Source organism: Trachurus trachurus, assembly GCF_905171665.1.
Source record: "Trachurus trachurus genome assembly, chromosome: 8".
In the NCBI taxonomy this organism is placed as follows: domain Eukaryota; kingdom Metazoa; phylum Chordata; class Actinopteri; order Carangiformes; family Carangidae; genus Trachurus; species Trachurus trachurus.
The window spans coordinates 16,442,671-16,463,509 of record NC_139905.1 but is presented as its reverse complement, the minus strand read 5'-3'; the positions used below and the strand labels follow the sequence as shown (position 1 = coordinate 16,463,509).

At 39.4% G+C, this 20,839-nt stretch overlaps 1 protein-coding gene across 1 annotated transcript; it reads right to left on the bottom strand.

Annotated features, from left to right (window-relative positions):
• Window positions 1–3,454: 3,454 nt before the first annotated feature.
• Window positions 3,455–19,998, bottom strand: LOC310989873 (nuclear GTPase SLIP-GC-like; the record flags this gene model as incomplete). Its single annotated transcript, XM_083977025.1, has 14 exons — window positions 3,455–3,595; window positions 7,632–7,765; window positions 7,871–7,979; window positions 8,070–8,187; window positions 8,463–8,629; window positions 10,027–10,148; window positions 10,265–10,352; window positions 10,429–10,486; window positions 10,732–10,907; window positions 10,972–11,178; window positions 11,465–11,698; window positions 11,832–12,048; window positions 12,507–12,600; window positions 19,932–19,998. The coding sequence occupies 14 exons, from the start codon at window positions 19,996–19,998 to the stop codon at window positions 3,455–3,457; spliced, it is 1,932 nt and encodes a 643-aa protein (XP_083833151.1).
• Between the last annotated feature and the right edge of the window lie 841 nt (window positions 19,999–20,839).

Sequence of the window (20,839 nt, the reverse complement as noted above, 5' to 3'; positions counted from 1 at the left end):
TGTATAGCCTGTTTTTACAAACAGTTTGTCTCAAAGGGCTTTACATGACATCATAATAACATATTCTCCCCTTAGACCCTCACATCGACTGAGGAAAAACTCCATGGAAAACCCTTTTAACAGGGAAAACCAGGAGAAACCTCAGGGTGAGCAACAGAGGAGGGATCCCACACTCATGGATCCATTTTCGATAAATATATAGTTTTGTCTCTATCGTTATTTAGTTTTTATTAGTGGCAGAAATGCTGGGCGAGCTGACCAGTGTTTCCTTACTTTCGGTTTCACAGATGCTGTCCAGCGGGTCATAGGAATAACTCCGCCAAATCGCTGTTTATGGTCAGAACTACAACAGTATCTGATTGTCTTCAAACCTCTGCCTTTCATTCTTGATCAATGAAAATATTCTTGGCAAGACGTCCCTCTTGCGGCGGTCCAATAATTTCACGGTGCATGCAGAAGCTCATGGTATTGTGAAAACACTTCGCTTTCCAAAACTCCTCATTGTGCCTTTAACAAGAATGAAGGAAGCAGGGAGAGCAGGCCAGCTTAATGGGAGGACTGGATGGCAGACTGGTTCATGGGAAGGGAGGGCAGGCCGATTTAACAGCAGGGGAAGGGGGGGGGGGGGGGGGGGGGGGTGATGCAGGCGGCGGTTGGTGTGGGGAGATAAAGCTTCGGTGAATCTGTGGAAACACAGAGAGAGTGAGAGACACCAAGGCCAAACTACAAAGTGGAACAGATAATGATAATGACAGTTCAAAATGTGCTGAGGAGAGAAGAGGGAAGGGGAGAGGACTCCATGTAACCAGTGTGTATGTATGGCATATGATCCAAAATGACGCCATTATGTCACACACAATGATGTACAGATAAAGTTTAAATAACTTTTTATCAGATAAATTATATTTGAACAGACCTCAGCATTAACAACTTCCTTCACCTTCCTCCTGAATCCTTCACCTAGGATGGGCCAATGTGCAATAAATGTTGTAGACAAATAACACAGTTTGCAACAAAAAATATAGTAAAACATGGAGATGGTTGATGATGGAAACTTAGTAAAACATGGAGATGGTTGATGATGGAAACTTCTGGTGGGAAACAGGCCGAAAAGCAGACCAGGGAGCATTGCAAGTGCAGTGGGAGGGATGAAGCTCTGTCAGTATTTATTGCACCTTGTAGTTTTGTCTTGTTGTCATTCACTCTCTTTGTGTTTTCAAAGATCCCTCCAGTCTGAAACATGCAGAAGGAAATGAGAGGTTATGTTCATCACACATGAAGTTTGGAGCCAATCGGACAATGCATGGAGGAGTTATGAGTAGTCAAAATTCGATCCACCAGGAGGCAGTAACGAGATGTGTTCAGGTGCGTTCAGGGGCAGTCCCTCATCACACACGTGAAGTTTGGAGTGAATCGGACAAAGCATGAGGGAGTTATGAGCAGTTAATGGTTCATCCACTAGGGGGCAGTAATGGTATGCGTGCAGGTGTGTTCAGGGTCAGTCCCTCATCACACATGTGAAGTTTGGAGTGAATCGGACAAAGCATGAGGGAGTTATGAGCAGTTAATGGTTCGTCCACTAGGGGGCAGTAATGGGATGCGTGCAGGTGTGTTCAGGGTCAGTCCCTCATCACACATGTGAAGTTTGGAGTGAATCGGACAAAGCATGAGGGAGTTATGAGCAGTTAATGGTTCGTCCACTAGGGGGCAGTAATGGGATGCGTGCAGGTGTGTTCAGGGTCAGTCCCTCATCACACATGTGAAGTTTCGTGGAAATCGGACAATGTTGATGTAAAATATGGCACTTCCTGTTTCCACTAGGGGGCAACATGAGTGAGATCGCCTATGAGCATATGGAGACGTTGAGGTCGTGACCCTTGACCTGTGTACCAATTTTCATGTTGATACGAGTTCATTAAAGCCATCATAAAGCCAAACGTATTTTCATGGCGAGGAATGGTGGCCGCGTCGCCACACGGTCGCCATTACTCGTAGCTTCACAGCGTTCATGATGTAGCTTCACAACCTTAGTCTGCATGTTGTAGAAGTGGAATGGAGTTGATGGGGTGAACTATGTGGCATCAGTACACGTTAAGGTAAAACCTGGACACTTCCTGTTACCACCGGGGGGCGCTATGAGTGACGTAGGAAATTAATATATGGGGACGTTCAGGGCGGAGCCGTCATCATGTCCAGCAAGTTTGAAGTTGATCGGATAAAGTATGTGGGCGTTATAAATGTTCGAAGGTGAAATGGCGAGCAAACGAAAAGTCGCCAAAATCCTCAAGGCCACAGAAGCCACGCCCTTTGACCTAGAGACCTGCGGAGCACAACTTTTGATCAGAGTGGCATCTCGGTGGTCTCTAGCCAATTTGAAGTCAATCGGACAAAATCTCTAGGAGAAGATAGATCAAACAGGTCAAAAATTCAAATCAAAATGGCCGACTTCCTGTTGTGATTTCACCATGACATTAAGAGGCTTTTTTGTGTGTCTTGCCATGTTCTATAAGCCCACCAAATTTCATTCGTCTAGGTGACACACAAAGGCGGGGCTGATGTTTTGAAATTTTCTAGGGGGCGCTATTTAGCCATTTGGCCACGCCCATTTCCAACGACTTTAAAATATCAAATTTTTCGCCAGTCCTGATGTGCATGCCAAAATTTACGCGTTTTGGGGCATGTTGAAGCCTCCAAAAATGCGATTTTAGGGAGAATATAATAATGAAAGAAATAAAAATAATAAACAGAGCAATTACAATAGGGCTTTCGCTGGGCGACTTGCAGTCGCCGCTCGGGCCCTAATAATATATTTCAATTAGTTTAGTAAGGTGTGAGGAGCAAGATTATGCTTGGCTTTGAAAGTGAGGAGCATGTGGAGTCAATGTGGAGACAAACCTGGAGCCAGTGAATCTGGCCTTTATTACTTGCCTCCCTTGCATCCATAACCGATAAAAAATGCCCCATAAATGATCAATCCTAAACCTGTCTTTCCAGTTACACAACATCTATTGTTGTTACAGCCTCAGGCCTGTTTTTATTGGACACACAAACTGCTGATATGTTCAGACATCAACGTAATTCATTGTTTATTGTACGGAGCAAACATTATCACTAATAACTTCTTTGAATGAATCAACACGTTCTGAAGTGTGCACATATGAATCATTTACACACTGATAATAAACAGAGGTGTATAAAGTACTTGAAAATTAAATATATTGTATATATTAAATATACTTAAGTATCAAAAGTATCTTGTGAAAAAATATACTCAAGTATCAAAAGTACAAGTACAAGTACAGTACGAAGTATTTTTAAAGCACGCATGAAAAGAAGCAAAACAACCAAAAATGGTTCTCCCATTGTTCTCTTTATTTCACTTTCAGATTAATGAAATAAATGCTGTATGATAAAACAAATAAAAACACCTGAGCAAACATGTAGAGTGAGGGAATCAAGCGTCTTGTGTCTGCTTGAGAACATAAAGCGTCTGTCTACCTAAAGTGCCTGTGGTAATGTCTTCCTCATCAACGTTAACTGAGGAGGTAGCAATGTTGATCTCTGCCACCCCGTGCATTTCGCCCTTACCTCTACTCTTCGCGAGAGTAGGGGAGAGTGGGGTAAGTTGAGCCACTTTTTGTATTCAGGATCACTACATCAAGACAATTATAGTTTTGTTGCTAACTAACACATCTGCATATATTTCAGGATGTTTTGCATCCCTACAAATGAACAGAATGAGTGTAAATATAACTGTTTTTAAAATATAGCATGTTCAAAAAAAGTGGTCTTGTGACTCAACTTACCCCATGGGGTAAATTGATCAACCCCCCCTTCTTTCCTTCCATCCATCTCCTACCTCCCCCTTTACATAATATTTCATCTGTCCAGGTTACAGGTGAACAGAGTAAAAGTAAAAGTCCTGATTAAAAAAAACTCAAGTAAAGTACAGATACTCAAAAAAACTAGCCTACTTAAGTGGTGTAACGAAGTACATCTACTTCATTACCATCCACCTCTGACAGAAAACATGAGAATGTATAATAAAAAAACTGTCAAAGTGGCAAACACATCCCGTATGAAGCACATTAATCAGGCAAAAATGTCTTAATCATAAAATCTAAAATCACTGCAAGCAAATCACAAAAACCACTCAAAGAGAACAAGAATAGAAACTTATACATGGTCGGTAAGTGCTGAACTTGGAGGGAACTAGACTTCTTTTTTTTTTTTTTTTTTTTTTACTTTATTTTTAAAGTCACCACGTGTCTGTACATTTACATGTACACATGAAAGAAGGTCACGAGACATAGACAACATAACAGTCACAACATCATACACATAGAAAAAGAAGAGGAAAAAGAGAAAACAAAGCAAAACAAAAAAAAAACATATGACATCAACAATCACATAGACAGACACTCAGAAAATAAATAATAAATAAGCATTAAAAAAAAAGAAAAAAAAAAGAAAAAAAAGAAAAATTACAACGAGCAGGATAATCACAGTTACAACAACAAAATTATGATGATTAAATCAATTGTAGTAGGTTGACCACTTGGCCCATCTTATCTCATATAGTCTGAGGTTACCCCTCATTTTATATGTTACATACTCCATTTGATGTACCTGTTGAATGGTATCCCTCCATTTTTCTATTGTTGGCTGGGTTTTCTGAAGCCAGTTTCTGGTGATTTGTTTTAGAGCAGTTATACGCAGCACCCTGAGCAAATAGTCGTCATTTTCCTCATGGGGTGTGTCTATGGTCCTTCCCAATAGCATATACTCCATATTTAATTGTACAGCACATCTTAAAATATGACTGATTTCTTTCTGTACCTTTTCCCAGAATATTTGCAAAATGGGACATGACCAGAATATATGTTGAACATTAGCGTATGGTTCGCCACATTCCCTCCAGCAGCTTGCTGATATTTTATTATTATATTTAGCTTGCTGCACTGGTGTTATGAAGTATCGTGATTGTATTTTCCATGCATATTCCCTCCAATACGGCGATACAGTTGTTGTGTGAACATTCTGATTCATTTCCTTCCAACTCTCCTCTGATAGGTCTATATTCAATTCTTCTTCCCATTTCAGTTTTGCCTTTGTATCTTGATATTTACAGTTATTTTCCAAAATAGTATATACAGCCGAGATTTGATGTGGGACTTTAATTTTATCATAATTCTTTATCAAAAATTGTACCAGTGGATGTAAGTCTCTACTGGTCTTATTTTTTATTTCACTATTTTGGATATAACTTCTTATTTGTAAATATCGGAAGAAGTGGGAATGCGGCAAACGATACGCTTTACTTAAAGATTCAAATTGTATTATTCCCTTCTCATTTAAACACTGCCCAAAAATGGTCAGTCCCTTTTGTGCCCAGATGTCGAAGGCATCATCCGTTTTGTTAGGCATGAATTCAGGGTCTTCTTTTATCTCTCTCAGAGCCAGTAAGTCTTTCTTTACTTCAACAACATTTTTAATTCTAGCCCAAATTTCTAGAGTGTTTCTAAGTGATATATTATCTTTTACTGGTACTTTTCGTTGGTATTCTGTACAGAAAGGAATCGTTTTTATTGAACCATGACACATAAACATCTCTATTGATCTCCACTTTGCCTCTGAGTTGTCATTTAACCAGGTACGTATGTGCTTCATTTGCGCTGCCATATAATAATGCTTCAAGTTTGGGAGGGCAAGTCCCCCCCTCTCTTTGGGCATTTTCAAAGTCTTCATCTTAACTCTAGGTTTCTTATCATCCCATATAAATTTACCAATCATTGTATCCCAGATTTTAAAAGTGTTCACACATATATATAATGGTATTGTTTGAAATAAAAATAAGAAACGAGGGAGTACATTCATTCTGATTGCATCTATTCTTCTACCCAAAGACCATATAGCTAATTTCCACCTATGCATATCCTGTCTAACATGTGCTTCCAAGTCTTTGTAATTCAGCTGATACAATAATTTATTATTCTCTGGTAGCACAGTTCCTAGGTACTTTATTCTATCCCTGTCCCACTGCCATGGGTAGTTACTCTTCACCTCTCTACTAACTGGGGCTCCTAGAACCATTGCTTCACACTTCTGTATATTTAGTTTATATCCTGACACATTACTATAATTATCAATAACCTGCATAAGAGCTGGTAATGATTTTTCTAGATTTGTAAGATATAAGACCACGTCGTCCGCGTATAAAGCCAATTTATGAGATTGCTCTGCTACTTTCACCCCCTCAATTTCGTTTGTTGCTCTGATACATGCTGCCAGGGGTTCAATACAGATTGCAAAGATCAGAGGAGATAGGGGATCTCCCTGTCTTGTTCCCCGTTGTAGTTCAAAACTATCCGAGAGAGTCCCATTTACTCTGATCTGTGCTTTTGAACTACTATACATAGCATGGAGCCATTTGATAAAGGTGTCATGAAAACCAAATCTGCTACAAGTTTCAAATATAAAAGGCCATGACACCCTGTCAAAGGCCTTTTCGGCATCCAGGGTAAGAATCAGCGTTTGAGTGTTCATTTTCTTTGAGAAATCTATTATATTCAACTAGACTTCTTTTCTTCAGTTCTAATACCAAAAACAAAGGTTTTTCCTTCAACTTCAGACCTAAACGATTACAATGACCTGGATGACTGAGAAGCTTCACATACGTATAACTTGAACATGGTTGAGAACAAATGTTTCATGTCTCAAGGACATTCATGTCATCAGGCCTCTTCTGTTTCTGTCCACTGAAAAAACCTGAAATATCCAAAGAAGATTAAACAGTAGAAATGTGACACTGAAAAAAATCACATCAAGCATTAATGAACTTCTGATGTGATAACAGCTGTTAACCAACTATCTACATCTACAGTTATTCCAATTGTCTGTTTCAATTTTCAGTTTCGACAAAAAAAATGAAATGCACATGTGTCATGGACCCAGTGCAGCTACTGGGGCAGGTGGATCAGGGCTAGTGTCATTCAGATAAAGAATAATAAAAAATATACAGAATAAAATCAGATCATAATTAAATCAAGGCCTTTGAAAAAAAAAAGATTGTGGAGACATTTAACAGAAGTTTTAGCCAGTTGGTGATGCTTCTCCATCTGGGCTGTAGATCATTTCATCGTAATGTCTCTTCACGAGGTCAAGTTCTGCTGAAACATCTAAAAAGAAAACATAATGAATAAAATATATATGTATAAACTATGAAAAATGTTGGTTTATTAATTTCAGTGAGATAAGTTCAATGTATATATATTTTTAAATATTCTCCACCTGGGATTGAGTCATCAGTAGTCTTCAGTGACAGCTCAATTGATTTCATCAGGGTTTTCTTCAGTTCATTCAGGACATACTTCTAATGAAGCAACAAAGTCACTCATTACTATTCACAACCACAGCCAAATATTCTGTTTAAGACTAACTGAATCATACAAATAATTATTTTCATATTTAGCAGATAGTTAATATTAAGTTAGTTTTGTGTTTCTCTTTTAATAGCAGAAAAAAGGAGAGTTTAGAATGATGTATAAGACTTAGTTTAAAAAGTGACCTTGAACAGCACATAGTCGTAGTTACTATAGCATTCTTTCTGATATTATACAGAAAGGACAAACCTTCAGGTCATACAGGCAGAGCAAGAGGGCATCTTTAGCCTCCTCAAACATTTTGTTCTTTGATTCATAAACATGCCTTTCAATGGTGTCCCTCATGTTATTCAGTACACCTGGTCCACTAAATGTTGCTGCTCCTAGAATAAAAAAGTTGTCAAACTGAATGTTTCCGCACAAACATAACGAATGCAAATGTGTAGTACATTAATCCGTATACAGTATATCATGATCTCCATTATTACTTTTGTAACATCCTTGCATGTGTTCCTTGATTTCCTCTGTCAGACTGCTATAGATAATTTTCCTGCGCTTCCGGATGATTCTGTTGAGTTTCTCCTTAATCTTTTCTTCCTGAAAGAGACAACACAGAGTTTAGATGTCTAGATGGATGTATACTAGATATACTGTATATAGACAGACAGTCTATAGTTTTAGTTTTACCTCTGTCTGTAGAAAAGTCAGTTGCAGCTCAACCTCTCTGTACTTCTGGATCAGCCTCTCTGTGTCAAGTGTAAATGCAGCGATGGCTCCATTGAATGCTCCACATTCTCTTTCATTTCTGAAACATGTTCAAGTTGCAATGTTTAATATAGCAAGTTAGGTTACCTCAGGAAATTCTGACCTGGATGATTGACAAGACAAGACAAGTGTATTTGTATGTTGTGCCTTATATGTTTGAAAATCCTACTTTTATTTTATTCAGTTTTTATTTTAGCCTTTCAGTTGAGATTTTTTTAACATCTTCAAGAACCTCAGTCCACAGTCTCTCTCTCTCTCTAAATAGATTGTAAAATAGGCAGCAAAGAGTCTTGTGTACCCAGAGTAATTTCTTACGGGAAAGTCTTTCTGAACTCCTCATCAATGCTGTTGGTCAGGAACGAACTCAACTTCTCATTGACGCTAATTTGTCTCTGTCTGTTTGTTTTGTAGGTGCCATTGTTCTGAATGACAGACTTTAATGTTCTGCAAAAATTGCGACTTTTCTGACCTGGGGCCTTTCTCTGAAACAAAGCAGAAAATAGTCTTTTAAAACACTTTTGCATTAAGTTCAAAATCAAAATCATCATTAAAGTAGTACAACTGAAATACATACAGGATATAAGATGGACTTCAACTTTGCTTCATATGAACGTTTTGATTGTTCAACCCCCTCAGTGAGGCATCTTTCAAAAGCCTCATAAGCCTCTTCCATGGGTCTTCTGACTTTATCAAGTTCCCGCCTCATGTTTTCTTCAAGCTCTCTGCACACTTCAGTTGTTTTTCCAGCCTGAAATCAAACACACATTTCTTCATGACATCCTGTTGTTCTTGAGTATGGTATTTAAAGCAGAAGTAAGCGATCCGGTCGTTTGGCTAGCTTCCTGTCAGCAGATGGAGTTAGCAGTCCCCGCCCTCGTTCCTACGTCACCACATTCACGCGCATCCCTTGGCTGCACACACAGAGAGGACTGCCCCTTTATGCCGTTCTCTCTCCTCATTGGATAAAGGTTGTAGGATACAAGGAAAGTTTTCTCCTCGGCTTACAGCAAAGCAGAGTGACTGACAGACCAGTGTTTCAGACCAAACACTCTATGTAAGTGATTGCTGTCGGAAGATATAACTATTTAAGACTTATATTAACACAAACATTCCGCTTACTTCTGCTTTAATTGAGGGGGATTACCGGTAACTTCTTTCTCCCATAATGTTGTTATTATTATTTTGTTTTTCCTGGTTTAGCAAAACTTGTTGTCATAGCATTTGAGCATAGTTTATTTCCTTATCAATCTTAATACTTTCTGGAAATATTAAAGCAGATATCAGCTTCACGGCCGTTTCGGCTAATGCTGCGTTCAAGGCAGGCTTTTGAAACCGTAAGTTACAGCTTCAAGTCACAACTACGACTTGGTAGCGTTCCAGGTAACCCGTAGCTCGTGTTTTTATCCTGTTGTCTGTGAAAGTTCCCTATAACGGCCACTCGTAACTTCCGACCCGTGAACTCGTACCAGATCGAACTGGTATGACTTCACAGGAAGGAAAAACACAAAGTACGAGTTTCTTTGAACGCACCATGAGTTAGCAGCCCCCGCCCTTGTCAGGCATCAATTGGTCCTCGTGCTACGTCACCACATTCACGCGCATCCCTTGGCTGCACACACAGCCCTTCATGCCGTTCTCTCTCCTCATTGGATAACACTTGTATCCCACAAGGAAAATTTTCTCCTCGGGTTACAGCAGAGCAGAGTGACGGAGAGACTCGTGTTTAGGCTGAAATACTTCATGTAAGTGATTGCTGACGGAAAATAGGACTATTTAGGACTTATATTAACAAAAACATTCCACTGATATCTGCTTTAATGACAATACAGATGATTAAATAAAATGAAATTTTAAATGAAGTTTTATGACTAGAACGTACCACTTCCCTGCATCTCGCCCCTTGAATCAGAGAGAGAATCTCATACGCTCCAGACACATAGTTTGATGTCACTGAGTGATCGGCGTTCAGAGTTTGCAGAGATTCCTGAAGTTTTGGTATTTCTGTGATAAAACAGTTAGTATTTTACATCTTTACATCACATAATTTTAAACAAATTCAGCCTGTTAGTCTTTCTTGTATTATGTTGTACATTTTCTGTCATAGAGACTTCACCTACCTGTGTCATCTCGTTGTAGATATTTTCTTTTCAGAAACTCTTTGGAGCTCACTGTGAACACTTTGAAACACTCTTCACTGAAGTGTTTCTGAAAAATCAGAATGGGTTTTTATTTTAACGTCAGGCCATCAGTCTAAGCTTTTTTCTGTGTCCATATAACTCACCTTAATCTTTTTGTCTTTTCTGAATTCTGACATCACTGTTTGCTTGGCTTTCAGATTTCTCTTCAGTATGAGATCACGAACAGCAGCTGCTCGACTGAAAAAAGATTTGAAAAGTGAAGAAGTGGCACCTCATCCAGTGTTTGGAAAAAACACTCCCATCTCAGTATTGTCTAAACTGATGTCTACCTGTTTTTTTTTTTGGTTGGATATCATCTCTCTCTCTCTCGTTTGAGTTTTTGCCCACAGCATTCATTACTGTCTTATTATGGTTTATTCAACTATGGATGGACGTAAATTACTTACAGATCATCTGAATCTTCAATATGGTCAGACTTTGTGCAGATAAAGTGAATGCGCTGACATTCGCCACCATTTCCCATGAGGCTACAGGCATCCTCCAGGATCTCCCAAGCTTCTCTCTCTGATGCTGCTCGATTAATTTCAGTCACAATCCACACAGTAGAACAACTTCCTACAAGCTGCAGAAGCAGTGATCAATGTCACAGTTGAGTTTAAAACAGCATAAACAGTAGAATAAATTACCTCTTTCCCCATTTTGTCTCTGCTCTTATTACGATCCCCATTTCCAGGAAGATCCACAAGTGTGACATGCTGGAGAAGATCATTATCAGGCACCTTGACAGTCACACACTTCACCAGTGGCCAGTACCACCTCTTGACTTCTTTGCCTTGTCCCTCTCCCGAGTGGCTTCTTGTGTATTTGACAAATTTTGCAGATAGTTCTTTGGCCTGTGATATATAATAAAGTAAGGTAAGACAATGCAAATTGATTTTCTTTTGATGCACATTTAAAGTTTATTTTTTAAACTTTATAAATCGCATAAAAGAATCAGAATATGACAGGATCTGAGAATGGTCAACACCAATAGGTTCATATGAGTCTAACATATAAAAATAAATAAATAAATAAATAAACAATAATAATAATAATAACTGATCTGATGTAACCTTGAACCAGTTTTATTGTTAAACACTCATGGTGTAAATGTATTTGACTTGCTTAACTCATACTTACTGATTCACATGTCAAAATCTTCTTCCTGCATTGGAGAAACTCTGGGATTTCTCTGAAATGTTTGTCCTCCATGAGGTTTTTAGTTGACATGTTTCTCCATTCTTCTCCATACAGAGCTGTCAGCTTGTCACAATACTCATCATCATCATCATCAACATCATCATCATCTATCTTTTCCTGATCTTCATCATCCCTAAGAATATGCTCCAAGGGCCATAATTCATCTTCCCACTCCTAAAAAACAAAAATAATTATGTTGAATTTAATTTATAATCAAATGTCAAATAATGCACCTAACAATTATTCTTTTGTAGCTATAAAGTACATTTTTAACTAGTTTCAAGTGAAGACCGATGATGGACTATACCTCTTTTGTGATGAACTCAATTTCTGCCTCATACTTTGTGTTGACCTTGTTCGCCTCCACTTTAATCATGACTGAGGTACATGCACTGACACTTCCAGAGGGCAGAAGGTTCTTCACTCCAATGACGGCATTTATCAGAGAGCTCTTTCCAGCTCCGGTTTTACCAAACACACCGACCAGCTCCCTCTTGTCTGTCTCCAGATCACAGATTTTAGACCTGGTGTATGAGAGTTTAAATGTGGTTTTAGGTCAATTATGCTTAAATGACTAATAACATGTGGGAGGATGCTCATGACAATTACCACAGAATGATCTCTGTACTTTGACTTAATTCAGCTCATTTCTTTATTATACTTTTCTTTCTATATCCTACAATGTCTCTTTTTTGCATCAGTGTTCATTCCATCCACATTAATCAGCAGTATCAGAGTGGTAATTGTGAGGGTCAGAAGAATCCCCAGTGGTCTGTTGCCGTTTTGGTTTGGTAATTACAACAAAGTAAGAGAGAACAAATAATATGACAAAAGACTCAGTAATTCTGTGAACTTGTGAGTGAAGGTCAGGATAGTTTCATATGAAAAGGACTGAATTACCACTGATGAAAAGGACTGAATTTCACTATTTGCATTTCCAGTGGGTTGTGATGTGCAAGAAAATAGAAAACTTAACACTTACTTGAGAAAATCATTGAGCTTTGTGTTTTCTTCCTTATATAGTCTCATATAAACATGCTTCATTATGATTTTCACATCGGAGAGTATGACTTTTTCTGTCAGAGAAAAAGTGAAGAATTATTAAAGGAGACATATTACATCCCTTTAGCCCCCAAAAAGAAATAGTTCCCAGGTGTCTTAAAGACATATCTGTGACATGCTTCAGTCAAAACACCCCAATGAACATCACAGCTTTCTTTTCATCTGCTAAAAAAAATAGCCCTGTTTAGAACTGCTGGTTCCAATGCCTGTCCCTTTAAATGAAAATTAGCTACTGCTGGCACCGCCCCACCCCTTCTGCAGGTAGGGGTGGTATTAACTCATTGAGTGCCGCGCTCCTTTCCAAAGTTTTAGTCAAGTGTACCGGCAATTTAGACCATTTTTTACTTTTTATGTAGAGCCACAGTGTATTCTATATTATTGCCACCAACACATACTGTAGCTCAATTGAAAGGTTTACCTTAATGCTTCAAGTGGCCACAAACCGTTTGTTTCTACGTGCCTCTGTTCCTGAGAAAAGTCAAGCTAAACATGGCTGGGTTTCACCAAAATCCCTCCTTTTTTTCTAGAAAAGGAGATACAGCGTCTTTTATGAAAGGTGCTCTGTTTGTGTCTGTCGCTCTTCTCACACTCGCATTTCTGGATCAAAGGGCTCGTATAAGATAAATATATACAACAGTTGTTGTTCTATTCACAAAACCACCATCGGGGGCGGGGGGGGCGCCACTAAACAACAATAACACAGACGCACCGTGCCGTGTCAGAGCTTCTCCCCGCGGAGCGTGAGGGTCAGTCGGCCACCGCGGCTCGGGAAGACCGGTCCCGCCGGTGGTCGCGGTCCTTCTGTGGTTCGGGTCGGTGCCGGCGGTCTGCTTTGGTCCAGAGACCATCAGATTTTACCGCGGGAGGACTTTGGGGAGGACACGGTGTTGCTCCAGATGAAGACCGGGCGGACTGTCGGCTGAGAGCTTCCTGGTTCAGCTCCGAGCAGCTCGAGCAGCTGGAGCAGCAGCGCGGGTGAGAGCAGAGCAGCTGCGCTGCAGCAGCTGCTGCATCTGCATGCAGAACTCGTTTGCAGAAGCCGAGTTATGATAAAAACTTCCAGATCATGAGCTGTCATGTGACTTTGATCGTCATCTATTTCAGTTCTCCTCGTCGTAGAGTCCCCAAATTTACATATAATGTGTATTAAAGTGTCTATTTTCATAATTTAAAAAAAAAGCAAAAAACGTAAAATTACGTTTTCGGCACTCAACGCATGGGAACGAAAAACGAGAAATTACGTGGTTGGCACTCAATGAGTTAATGATGTTCACATTTTTCGAATTTGCATAATAATTATGCAAATTCGAAAAATGATGACATCACTGGATGAAAACAGAGGGAACAGCTTGTAAAACCACATGGATATATATATATATATAATATATATATATATATATCTTTTTTTTCTTTTTTTGTCAATTCTCACATTTTGGCTGTCAGAAAGCATGTTGAAGAACCTTCAAAAAGTAATACAATCAATCAAGATTTATTTGTATAGGCTAGCACTTTCAAACGTCCAAGAGGATGACCAAAGTGCTTTACAATAAAATAAAAAACCAACAGTAAACACAGCAATAAAAAACAGAGAAGTGTTAAAAACCGTTTTACTTTACATTTTGCCAGAGAGCTTTACCATAAAATAATGAATAAGTTAAAAAAAAAAAAAAACAATAGCAAGAGACATACAGTATGTCCCCTTTAAACAAGATCAGTCATTAGCTGTCAAATTTGCTGTCAAAATGCTCTCTTTCTCTGCTGTCATCCAGCTGTCATTTCAGCAAAACTCTCAGCCCACCTCTACCCCTGCACCCAGAGGTGGCAAGAAACGAAGTACAAATACTTCGTTACTGTACTTAAAGCAGAAGTAAGTGATATATTTGTGTTAATATAAGTCTTAAATAGTTATATCTTCCGACAGCAATCACTTACATAGAGTGTTTGGACCGAAACACGGGTCTCCCAGTCCCTCTGCTCTGCTCTGAGCCGAGGAGTAAACATTTATCGTATCCTACAGTTTTTATCCAATGAGGAGAGAGAACGGCATGCAGGGCTGTGTGTGCAGCCAAGGGACGCCGCCGTGAATGTGGTGACGTAGGGACGAGGACTGTTATGGTGCGTTCAAGGAAACTCGTAACTCGTGTTTTTCCGACCTGTGAAGTCGTACCAGTTCGATCTGGTACGAGTTCACGGGTCGGAAGTTACGAGTGGCAGTTATAGTGCACTTTCACAGGTAAAACAGGTCGGAAAAACACGAGTGGGTTGCCTGAAACGCTACAAAGTCGTAAGTTGTGACTTGAAGCTGTAATTTACGGTTTCAAAAGCCTGCCTGGAACGCAGCATTAGCCAAAACGACCGGATCGCTTACTTCTGCTTTAAAGCAGAAGTGAGTGATATATTTGTGTTAAAGCAGAAGTGAGTGATATATTTGTGTTAATATAAGTCTTAAATAGTTATATCTTCCGACAGCAATCACTTACATAGAGTGTTTGGACTGAAACACGGGTCTGTCAGTCACTCTGCTCTGCTCTGAGCCGAAGAGAAAACATTTATCGTATCCTACAGTTTTTATCCAATGAGGAGAGAGAACGGCATGCAGGGCTGTGTGTGCAGCCAAGGAACGCCGTGAATGTGGTGACGTAGCGACGAGGACTGTTATGGTGCGTTCAAGGAAACTCGTATTTTTCCGACCGTGAAGTGGTACCAGTTCGATCTGGTACGATTTCACAGGTCGGAAGTTACGAGTGGCCGTTATAGTGACTTTCACCGGTAAAACAGGTCGGAAAAACACGAGTGGGTTGCCTGGAACGCTACAAAGTCGTAAGTTGTGACTTGAAGCTGTAATTTACGATTTCAAAAGCCTGCCTGGAACGCAGCATTAGCGAAAACGACCGGATCACTCACTTCTGCTTTAATATAAGTCTTAAATAGTTATATCTTCCGACAGCAATCACTTACATAGAGTGTTTGGTCTGAAACACGGGTCTCTCAGTCCCTCTGCTCTGCTCTGAGCCGAGGAGAAAACATTTAATCGTATCCTACAGTTTTTATCCAATGAGGAGAGAGAACGGCATGCAGGGCTGTGTGTGCAGCCAAGGAACGCCGTGAATGTGGCGACGTAGCGACGAGGACTGTTATGGTGCGTTCAAGGAAACTCGTTTTTTTCCGACCTGTGACGTCGTACCAGTTCGATCTGGTACATAGACTGTACAAAAAGACGTACTGGTACGATTTCACGGGTCGGAAGTTACGAGTGGCCGTTATAGTGACTTTCACCGGTAAAACAGGTCGGAAAAACACGAGTGGGTTGCCTGGAACGCTACAAAGTCGTAAGTTGTGACTTGAAGCTGTACTTTATGATTTCAAAAGCCTGCCTGGAACGCAGCATTAGCGAAAACGACCGGATCACTCACTTCTGCTTTAAGTAGATTTTTCAGGTAGCCTATCTGTAGCCTACTTTACTTGAGTATTTATTTTTCTGACGACTTTTTACTTTTACTCCCTACATTTATACGCAAAAATATGTACTTTCTACGCCTTACATTGTAAAAACAGACTCGTTACTTTTTTTTTTGACGCGACGTAAAAGCACCGGTAAAAGACGTGACGAACTAGAGAGGGAAAGAGGGAGGAGGGAGGGGGGGCGGTAGAGAGAGAACCTAGTTACCAACTTGTTGTATACTGTAGCAACATGGAGGCAGCTTGCATGGAGGAAGGAAGCGATGGTGGTCGGGGGGGGGGGGCGGTAGAGAGAGAACCTAGTTACCAACTTGTTGTATACTGTAGCAACATGGAGGCAGCTTGCATGGAGGAAGGAAGCGATGGTGGTCGGGGGGGGGGGGGGGGGGGGGGGGGGGGGGGACACCGTACAATCAGCGCAATACAGCGCATTTATCGTTTACTAGCGGCAAAGCGCAACCTGTCCATGTGCCCGTGTCTGTGTGTACGTGCGCGCGCGCGTGTGCGTGCGACCGCACGCGAGAGAGACGGCAGGTGGACTGACTTACAGAGATGAGAGGTGATGAAACGCTGTTTAAAAATTATTATTATTATTATTTTGTGAGAGTCTGTGGCGGCCCAAACGTTGGGAAACACTGTCTCTGGTCAGTTCAATCTTGATTATTCGGTCTGAACTTTTTTTGTTCAGACAGAAAATTATCAAATTATATAGGTTTCATTAACGGCAAAAAATCATTTTTACTTTTTACTTTTACTTTGAAAGTACATTTCAGAGCCTGTACTTTCTTACTTTTACTTGAGTAAAGGAGTTGAATCAGTACTTCTACTTTTACCAGAGTATTTTTTTTACACGTGTATCTGTACTTCTACTTAAGTACAGAATATGAGTAGGCTACTTTTGCCACCTCTGCCTGCACCACTTCCATCAAGATAGACGACCGTCTTCATCCGGATCTTCAAGAAGTTCCCTCATCACGCGGCGTCATGTTTCCATTGTTTAGACAGTAATAATTACCTGTTGTATCTCCCAGTCTTTTGGCACATCTTCGTTTACTGGCTGGTGACTGAAAGCTGCTCGAGTGCCCCAGAAAATCCAATGCTCTTTTTCCTGTCTCACCTGTATTACTTGTGCCACTGGTGGAGGGCAATACCTGAGGATGACCATAAATATTTCACCCCTAAAATATTGTTCCATTAAGAAATTATATAGTGTGGTGAATATCACACAGTCAGGTACTGTCCCCTAACCTAGCTCTGAATACACACTAAGTGATTGTTTTCATCCTTTTTTTCATTGTTTTCCTCAGTCAACAACACTTTAATGAAGCAAGACATTGTTCAGTCATGACTTCCTAACTCAGGATACTTCATTGCCTAAGTGCATAGGAACAGAAAAAAAGTTAAACCATTATATACTGTAACTGTAAAACTCTGTGTTGTTCTTACCTGAGAAGAGTTAGTTGCTTCAACACGCTTCTGTTGGCACAGAAGATAAAATGTAACTTGTAAATATTCAGAAGCCATTGAAAATAAAATGTAATCCCTCTGTTGAACTACAATTAGACACCAAACTATAAGAAACTGCATTCAACTTACATGAGGAGAAGAAACAACTGTTTCCTGATATGTGGTCTGTTGCTCTGCCTGGTGACAATTGCATTATCAATGGCAGTAAATAGATGTATTTTTTTTTAATTAAAGTTTTTTTGTGGCTGTCATCATGTCTGTAAACAGCTCTTCATGCTGTAACTGTAACAGCATGAAGTTAAATTTAGTATGAAGTGTCTTTACAGTGCAGAACATTACCTTTAACAATTTGAGCCTCTTCTTAAATTTTGACCGTGGTCCCACTTGTGTGATCAGGTTATCAATATCCTGATCATCAAGACAGTATAGACTTTCTGCATCAATGCCTTGATCTGTAATTAACAACAAATATTCAAATGAATAACAGTCATGCAAAAACAAGCCATTTAACCTATTGCACAGGTCTGGAGTGAAACAAATGCAGGAACAGCTGTTTATTTTAACTTTAAGAATATGTCAGGCAAACTGAGAGAACAGTATTTGTCACTTTAATCAATGCTTCTTGTTCCCGATCTTTAAAATCTATCTAATCTTTTTTTTTTTTGTCGTCTCCACACAAAACTCCTTTCAAATTATGCTGAAGTTGACACACACCCTCTGTATGTTAACTATATAATATGGTTATGATCAGACAGTGAGTCCTCAGTGATATTGATCATCTTGAATGTAATTTATACTGCATGAACAACATTTGCTTTAACGCTCAATGTTGTATCCAAAGTCAACAAAATATTTGTTGACACTCCTGAAACCAGTAGCCTACACAGTAGACTTTACCGTGGCACAAAGTTGCAACATTTTTGCACGAGTCAGAAGACAGAGTATAGCCTACTTAGACATTTCTACATTAACATAGAAATACTGTAAAATCTTACCTTTAAATGTCTTTATCAACTCACTGAGACCCCATTCAGTTAATTTGAGATGAACAAATTCGTCCATGTTGAACAGAAACTGAAAGTTAAAGAACATATAAGAACAATATTTAATCAATTAGACATTTCGAGATATGAAAAATCAACTGTTCATTAAGCTGTATTCGTTAAGATTAAGTAGGTGACTCAGGAACCTCCACTATCACAACAAGTCAGCTCGTTCCACTGTAAAATGTACAGTGCATGTCTGGAACAGCTGCATATAGACAAACAAATTATGTGAAGATAAAATTAAAACACTTTTCAATGTCCAGATCCATAGAGTTAAAGCAGAAGTAAGTGGTCCGGTCGTTTTCGCTAATGCTGCGTTCCAGGCAGGCTTTTGAAATCGTAAATTACAGCTTCAAGTCACAACTTACAACTTTGTAGCGTTTCAGGCAACCCACTCGTGTTTTTCCGACCTGTTTTACCGGTGAAAGTCACTATAACGGCCACTCGTAACTTCCGACCAGTGAAGTCGTACCAGATCGAACTGGTACGACTTCACGGTCGGAAAAATACGAGTTTCCTTGAACGCACCATAACAGTCCTCGTCGCTACGTCACCACATTCACGGCGTTCCTTGGCTGCACACACAGCCCTGCATGCCGTTCTCTCTCCTCATTGGATAAAAACTGTAGGATACGATAAATGTTTTCTCTTCGGCTCAGAGCAGAGCAGAGGGACTGACAGACCCGTGTTTCGGTCCAAACACTCTATGTAAGTGATTGCTGTTGGAAGATATAACTATTTAAGACTTATATTAACACAAATATATCACTCACTTCTGCTTTAATGCTGTAACTGTAACAGCATGAAGTTAAATTTAGTATGAAGTGTCTTTACAGTGCAGAACATTACCTTTAACAATTTGAGCCTCTTCTTAAATTTTGACCTCGGCCCCACTTGTGTGATCAGGTTATCAATATCCTGATCATCAAGACAGTATAGACTTTCTGCATCAATGCCTTGATCTGTAATTAACAACAAATATTCAAATGAATAACAGTCATGCAAAAACAAGTCATTTAACCTATTGCACAGGTCTGGAGTGAAACAGATGCAGGAACAGCTGCTTATTTTAACTTTAAGAATATGTCAGGCAAACTCAGAGAACAGTATTTGTCACTTTAATCAATGCTTCTTGTTCCTGATCTTTAAAATCTAATCTTGGTAACTATATATGATTATGATCAGACAGTGATATTGATCATCTTACTGCAACAACATTGCTTTAACGCTCAATGTTGTATCCAAAGTCAACAAAATATTTGTTGACACTCCTGAAACCCTACACAGTAGACTTTACCGTGACGAAGTCAGAAGACAGAGTATAGCCTACTTAGACATTTCTACATTAACATAGAAATACTGTAAAATCTTACCTTTAAATGTCTCTATCAACTCACTGAGACCCCATTCAGTTAATTTGAGATGAACAAATTCGTCCATGTTGAAGAACAGAAACTGAAAGTTAAAGAACATATAAGAACAATATTTAATCAATTAGACATTTCGAGATATGAAAAATCAACTGTTCATTAAGCTGTATTCGTTAAGATTAAGTAGGTGACTCAGGAACCTCCACTATCACAACAAGTCAGCTCGTTCCACTGTAAAATGTACAGTGCATGTCTGGAACAGCTGCATATAGACAAACAAATTATGTGAAGATAAAATTAAAACACTTTTCAATGTCCAGATCCATAGAGTTAAGATGAAATCAGAATATTCACATCTTTCCTCATACAGTATGTCAGTGCCTATTTAAAACAACTGTTGAAGATTTCGCTTCATAAAAACACGGACTGAAGAGTCAGAAAACAGTCAAATCACAGTTAGAAAACAGAGGTGTTATTTTGAGTGTACATTCAGATAGGATTAAGTTTCAGGTTAGTTTCAGGGATATGTATCTACACTGAGAACGTGTTCTAAAAATACAAATAACATAACAGAGAGAAACAACACTATAGACCTCTACATGTAGAGGTCTATAGTGTTGTTTTGTCCTACTGCGGCTGCCTAATTTACTGTATTAGGTGATCATAAATGTCATGCATTGAAGTTAGTGTACTCACATTTTTTCTGATCCTCTTCACCACACATACAGTACATGTCTCCACTGGTGCCTGATCTATACTGAATCCTTTGTCTTATTCAGTCTCCACCTCTCACCTGCCTTCTCCCCTCCCTATCGACAGAGCAGGTGCAGCAACTGAACAAAGTAATAGACATTAGTTGTACATTTGTGCACTGTCTGTTACTAAGATCTGAAGTACAGTGATGATGAACT